At 45.9% G+C, this 7,160-nt stretch overlaps 1 protein-coding gene across 1 annotated transcript; it reads right to left on the bottom strand.

Moving 5' to 3' along the window:
- Positions 1 to 4,210: 4,210 nt before the first annotated feature.
- On the bottom strand, positions 4,211 to 5,512 carry LOC144097718 (uncharacterized). The gene has a single exon (XM_077630360.1). It carries the CDS (start codon positions 5,510 to 5,512, stop codon positions 4,211 to 4,213), a length of 1,302 nt encoding a protein of 433 aa, XP_077486486.1.
- Between the last annotated feature and the right edge of the window lie 1,648 nt (positions 5,513 to 7,160).

Raw genomic sequence — 7,160 nt, 5'->3', positions numbered from 1 at the left:
TGCTTGGGAAATGGGTCTTTGACCCCACCTTGAGAAAAAGAAAAAATACCTTGTGACATGGCGCTCTTTGGCCATAGCTGCTCTTGCGCCATAAAAATCCATAATCATCATCAAAGGTTAACTAGCACTTCAAATGGCACTTCGAGTTCCTCTGCTGTTCGGCGTTTGTAAATCGAGGCGCGTCAAACACAAAACCACACAGGCACGCAAAGCTCATAGACGCGAAGCGCCATAACAAATCGAAACTCTCCTGGCCGCTTGTGGCGCCGCCAAGCATCGGTTTTCTTTGCTTCCAACATTCAGGTTGACTTTTGGCCTGTCTTCCTTGTGTGATAAAAGTGCACTGTCGGTTTTAAAACAAAACTTACTTCAATATTGAACCGTGCAACCTTCCTTTGTCAGCCTCAGAGGTTCGCGCATCCATGAAGGAAGGAAACTTCCTCCAAGCTGGCGTCTCTTATCCTATGACGTCATCACGCTTGTGCTTGCGAGATTGGCCTGTGGCGGCGATAGATGTATTTTGCTTCTTGCTATTTTCTACCCTACAAGAGCTTTGTTTTCAGTAAGAGTGGCGTTTTTGTGATCGGGAGCTGGTATTCCGTCGACACAAGCCAACTTCAAATTCTTCTCAGTGTCCCTTTGAAGATGAGGGAAAAAGGGTTTTGTTTCTGCATGATAAGCTTCGGATCGACAACCGCACATACATCTGGGATGATGTGTTAGAATCACGTAAGGAACTACGAAGGGATAGTAGTACTTCGCCACTCAGCTAGCGGTCACAAAAACAGCTGTGTCGGCTATGGATCAATGCATGAAGCAAAAAAACCGACAAACTAGAAAACACTTTGTTCTTGCATGACCCCCACGTGTGTGTAGTAATGTAAAGTTGGTTGTACGAAGCAATTCATCATGATGAAATTGTTCCGCCAGGCTATAGCCTATATCGATGTCACCATACTTCTCGAGGTGGTGGCGTTGCAATTATTGCGAAGATTGCTATTGACGTGTCTATTGTAGAAGATTTCTAGTTATGTGAAGCGTTGCTATTGAAACTATAAATGTGTAAGGGACTTTATATCTCTGTGCAGTTTATTGTGCTCCTGATGCAAGTGATGATTTTCTGAACACTTTATACGATGAGCTTTTGCAGTTGCGCGGTAAAAAATGTGATAGTAACAGGGGACTTCAACTTAACAGCAACTGAGAGAACAGCCCCAATTACGGATTTTCGACTTCTTGTGACCTGCTACTGGACATAATGTTATCCCTCTCTCTTGATCAAATCGTCGAACAGTCAACTGGTGAAAAATCAATATTAGACTTGCTGAACCTTTGAAGCACAAAAAAGAAACACCACAGATTACGACTAGGGAATACAACAGAGCTTATGAGGTTGCGATAACTGATTATTAGACGAACAGTTTTCTGGCATTTTGCGTGAAGTCGACGACTCATGATCACTTTTTTGTCGTTCTTACAAACTTAATCGGGGTGTTATACACTCAAAACGTAAAATAAAGCGAGAAAGCAAGGAAAATCTGCCACGCATTAATATTCGGAGCTTAAACAAAAGCTCTTAACAAATATTAATTAAGATCGGCAGAAATTCTTTAATGAAAAGGTTATTGAGTTCATAAAGTCGGATCTAGGCAAGTTTTGGCATTATCTCGGTCAGAGTAAAGAATTTCTAAAAATAAAGGTCCAAGATGAAGAAATAGTGAATGCCACTGAGATAGATAGCTAACCACTGTAATAGATGTTTTAAAAACGTTTTTTCTAAGCCTGAGGAGTGTCAGATACCGGTACCAGCTCTTAGTGCTCCGTGCGAGCTAGCCATATCACGTGAAGGAGTTTTGGCGAGATTGTTAAAATTGAATACTAAAAAGACTTTCGGACCTAATGACATAACGAACGAGTTCCTGAGAGGCTATGCGGAACATGTTGCCGGCTTTCTAATGCATATTTTCAATTTGTCTATTCAAAAGGGTGAGATACCACAATGTTGGAGGAAGGCACGTGTAGTTCCGATCTGCAAGAAAGGTGATCGACTTTCAGTAACTAGCTACCGCCCAGAGTCAATAACCAGTACCTGCTGCAAGTTGTTAGAGCATGCTGTAACCAATTATGTGTATCAATTTTTAGATCGAAAAAATGTCTTGACGAAACATCAACACGGATTTAGGAGAAGCATGTCGACTGTCACCCATCTCGTGTCTTCGGTTTTCAAAATGTCCCGAGTACTTGATGTTGCGGTCAAACTGATGCATTGTTTTTGGAATTTCGAAAGGCCTTCGATAATCTGCCGCATAGAAAATTGCTGTTTAGGTTAGAACAAATCGGACTACCATACAAAATAATTCAATAGATGTAGACATATCTTAGCGGTAGGACACAGTTTGTTGACGTTAGGGGATGTTCATCTTATTATGTGTAACTTCTGGTAGGCCCGCTTTTGTTTTTAATTTATATTAATGATTTGGTTGATGTAGTGCATTGTGACGTGTCCGTAAAATTATTCGCAGATGATTGTGTGGTTTTTAAAGAAATTTTATCCACAGACAATCATGCCGTATTAGAAAATGCACTTCTTGCGATTGACAATTTGTTCAAGGTATAGGGCATGGAATTTAACGCGGAGAAAACGGTACTATTACGGATAACTAGAAAAAATACGCCGAGCATTTTCCCATATTGGCTTCAGGACAATTTAGTTAATGAGGCTGAGTCTTATAAGTATCTGGGTGTTACGCTTACAAACGCACTTTCGTGGTGTAGTTTTATATAAGATGCCTGCAGTTCTGCATTAAGAAAATGGTGGTTTATAAAGCGGAAACTTCAAACGGCTCCGATTGAAACAAGGCTGCTAGCGTATAATACTTTTATTAGGTCCAAATCAGAATGCACGACGGTAATTTAAGACATCAATCAGTTGGAACACGTACAAAGGAAAGCTCTTTGGTTTATATTCCGTAAATATCAACGGCTAGATTCTCCCTTACTTCTTATGGAGCAACACGGTGTCCATTTGTTAGCGGTTCGTAGAAAACTTAACAGGTTAAATTTTTTGCACAAATTACTTACAGATAAGCTAAACATAGACACGTAATTGTATAAAAAAATCTACAGCTCAAAGAACCAGACACACACAATAACTCCCTAGTCCCAATTTTGCGTGGACGGAAGCATTTAAACACATTTTTTTAACAAGAACTATTGTAGACTGGAACTGCTTACCGGCTGCAGTAACTGATTCAAATCATTTTGCAAAGCAGCTTGAAGATTATCTCATGTAAGTTTTAGTTGTGTACTGATTGTTGTGTAAGTGTTTGTAAGTGATTGTGTAAGTGATAGTTTTGTAAGTTTATTTTTGTATGCTTCTGGGTACAAAGTCTGATGTACCAAGCTGGCAGCTTAGTCTTGTGTATCGTCCCACTCCTGTTCGGGCCGAAATGGCTTGCAGTATTTGTAAAAAAGAAATATGGTTAAACACCAGCTGATTGTTGAGAATTGCAACAGCATCAGCGCTGCCAAATGCAGTAGCAGAGATTTCGAGTGCGGTGGTGATGTCTAAATTTTACCCACCCCCACCCCCTAAATTTGTCCTCGGATTTGGACCAAAATCGACATCCAGGCTAATTTGACTATGACCAATACGATGGTGACCTCCAAATTTGATCCGAGATAAATGGTAAAACTTGCAACTGAGTCCTCAATCTGAGTACATAAAGCAGCCGCAAACAAGTCAATCCAAGATATAACGACCAGCAACATCAGAAAAAAAAAGCTGAAAAAAGTTATCGCTCGACTATTGCTGCAACCCAGTTAAACGACTGTCATTTTTTTTTGTTTTTGTGCACTAACCTGGTCATCCTACTACATGCTAGAGATTTACGGGAAAAGCCGAAGGGGAAGGCAAATAAAAGGAAACAGGCACTCGGAAGCCGAGGTGGGTTGTGTGTTAATTCTGCTTCTGCTAGGACACTATGGTACCGATGCAGTCAAAGCAGAGTGCCGTGCTCTGAACGCTGCATGTATGCTGGAGGACAGAGCCAGAAAGATGACACAATCCAATTTTCCCAATGTTTTTATTCTCTCAGTCGTCAAGCTAAAATTCTGCGCCCGGCAGAACCGAAACGAAAAAGCTCGAATGATAGAAATGAAAACACTCTGAATAAAAGTAAAGTAAAATGCTAAAATAATTAAACACTGTTCATTCTGGCCTGGTTTCCGTCGAGAAAGCAATTGTGAACGAGTCGTCCTTGACATAGTCACGCTCAAATATATCTCTTCCCATCTTGCTGATGATCAGCCAGCCCGAAACGAGGTTGTCGACGGTTGTGACAGCGCGACTGAAGAGGTCATCTGAGGAGAATAAGCTCGTCACATCAGCAGCTTTTCCAGACTTGTCGAAGAGCGTGAACCGACACGTCCTCAGAAATGGCCAGGGCAGCTGTCTCCTGGAATCGTCGTCGCCACGGTAGATCTTCACCGACACGCTCAGTTCCAATAGCGTGATTCCGTCAGTGCAAAGGGTGAGCTGTGCCTTGCGACCTGGCGCAATCTTGAACGGCAGGCTCTCGACGTAGTGGATGCCAACTCGAAGTTTACTATAGTGGGTTACCGTCCAGGCGTATTTCGTCTGGAGCTCCTGCTTCAACGGGCGCACGTGAGGTGGTCCCAGGGAGATAATGGCAGGCGGTTCCCTTGGGCAGGTGATGTGCGTTGCCTCTGCGAGGTTGTCCAGGCGCTCGTTGATTTGCTTTATTCCACCGAGTATACCTAGGAACAGGGCTTCGTTCCACTGCGCAACGTCTTCGGCAGCTTCTGAGGCGGTCCTGGATGCGACGGCCCGAACGATCTCCTGCAGGTGTCCGTCCGACACGAGCGTGGCTTGAGGCGCGGGTTGCTTTGCGCCCAACTCTTCCATCGGCTCGGCGAACTCGCCGGCCACGACTCCCTGTTCGTCTGAGACGCTGGTCTTGCCCGAACACACGGTAGCCACTTCGTGTTTCTTCAGCTTGTTCGAGGCCCTGGCCTTCGTGCTCTTCGCGTGAGCCGTTTTCACGTGATGGGCGAGGTCCGACCGTATGTACGTGCACGAACAGAGACCGCAGCACACCTTGTAGAAGGTGCAGTCTCGGTAGTGGGCCTGCATGTGTTCTACTTCGCCAGAGAACGTGCACCCGTTGTCCTTATTCCAGCAGTGCACTGGCAGTCTGGACAGTAGGCCAACGTCGGTGGAGGTCGGTGAGGGCGCCTTCCGCGGACGGAAGTTCTTTCCGTCGAGCGGGCACCAAAGGTTTGTGGCGTTCTTTCTCACAGTCTCGAGGAAGCAGGGGCTGCAGTAGACGTGCTTGCAGCTGAGTGTGTAGTGCTCTGACGGCACAACCGAGCACAGAGAACAGGCGGGAACACCTGAGGGCAGCTCGTGGAGAAACTGTGTGAACCGCCCATCGAGGTGGTCTCCGAAGCCCTTCAGCAGGTGCTTCTTGGAATCCGTAGCGATGGCCATAGCAGAGGTGAGTGCGGAACGAATCTCGGTGAAACACGGGTCGAGTGAATGTGGCTGTGGGGTGTCGCCCTTTATACTGGCGGAGTATCTTCCTTTGATGCAGATAACTGAATGCTAAAGGGTGGAAAGCGAGAAAATGAATGTCATCGTGATATCGAATTAGTTATTCTGAGGTATGCCTTCAGCACTGATAACAGTATGTCTTTCCGTTATTATGACTATCACTTGGTTTGTAGTTCGCTACGCGACCGTATATAAGCCATTTGCATGCTTTGCGCATTACGCGTGTCACGTTACCTTTCAGACTAGTGTGGGTGACGATTGGAGAGCAACCGCCCTTTTTTCCGCCTTATCCGAAGCCTTCCGCAGAAGATAACCGAGAACAGTGTTTAAAGAAGTGCGTGGGATTTGGCTATTATCACAAGAGCTGCGTTGCTGCTCAGCTTGAATTGACGCTGACACACGAAGACAGACAAGAACGGTTAGGTGCAATGCGCAATCTACCCACTGAGGTTTTATTCCATCGCGATGGAAAAAGAAAACAAGAACACGTGGCATTGACGGTAAGAAAAAGGAAAAAATTGCCGCAAAAAAGTGTAGATTAGTTCAGCTAATTTAGGATATACAAAGCGAAATGACTCGGTGTTCATTGTGTTGGTTGGCCTTGGCAACGTTTTAGACACCCATGATTTTGAGGAAAGGAAAGCCGCTTAACTGGCTCCATGGGTCAGTGAAAAAAAAAGGTTTTTGGGGAAAGGAAATGGCGCAGTATCCGTCTCACATCTCGGCGGACACCTGAACCGCGCCGTAAGGGAGTGGATAAAGGAGGGAGTGAAAGAAGAAGGGAAGAAAGAGGTGTCGTAGCGGAGGGCTCCGGAACAATATATATAGCATTGCGCGATCCGCTGCCGTGATCCACTACCGCGCGGCGCCACTGCAGATCACCCTGGGGGCGCCAGATGGCGCCACGTGCCCGTCAGCTGCGTGAGCGCCAGCCTCGTCAGGACCAATCAGCGTGTACCCAGCGGTGCCCCGCGTTAGCGGATCGCGCTATGCTATAACTCTATTTCGACCACCTGGGGATCTTTAACGTGCTCCGACATCGCCCCCCATCGAAACGCGGCCGCCGCGGTCAGTGGACGCCTCATTCGCTCTTTGAGGTACGTGGCGGTGGTGAGAGAGAGATGTGGGCCGTATGCATTAGCGCTGACAACGTTGTGGCAGACACGCGGCACTGCATGCAGCAATAGGCCGCAGCGTTCACTGGGTGATCAACCTCTCGCAATCAACCATTAACTGCCAGGTGTGTAGGGTGGGCGCGCTGCCTACCCAGTGTTGGGAACGCACTCAACGTTACAGACGCCAAGCCGCGTCTGCTCGGCTAGATCACGTGGCCAGACAGCAGTAGTGAGTGGTTTTATTAAAATGATAATAAAAAGGAAGACAAAGATGTTTGCTAACCCCAGCATCTGCCATCGATACTGAAGCACCTGAGCTTGGGAGCGGAAATGAATGATAGCAGGCAGAATGGAGAAATGAAATGAGAGAGGTGAGGGGACAGGAAGAAAGGATAGGGGGAAGGTAATATACACAAACTGTTTACACAATAACAAATGTGTTCAGGTTGTGCGTGTGACTAGTTCATGAT

This window comes from Amblyomma americanum, chromosome 7 (genome assembly GCF_052857255.1).
Source record: "Amblyomma americanum isolate KBUSLIRL-KWMA chromosome 7, ASM5285725v1, whole genome shotgun sequence".
Classification (NCBI taxonomy): domain Eukaryota; kingdom Metazoa; phylum Arthropoda; class Arachnida; order Ixodida; family Ixodidae; genus Amblyomma; species Amblyomma americanum.
This window is presented reverse-complemented; position numbering and strand designations above follow the sequence as displayed.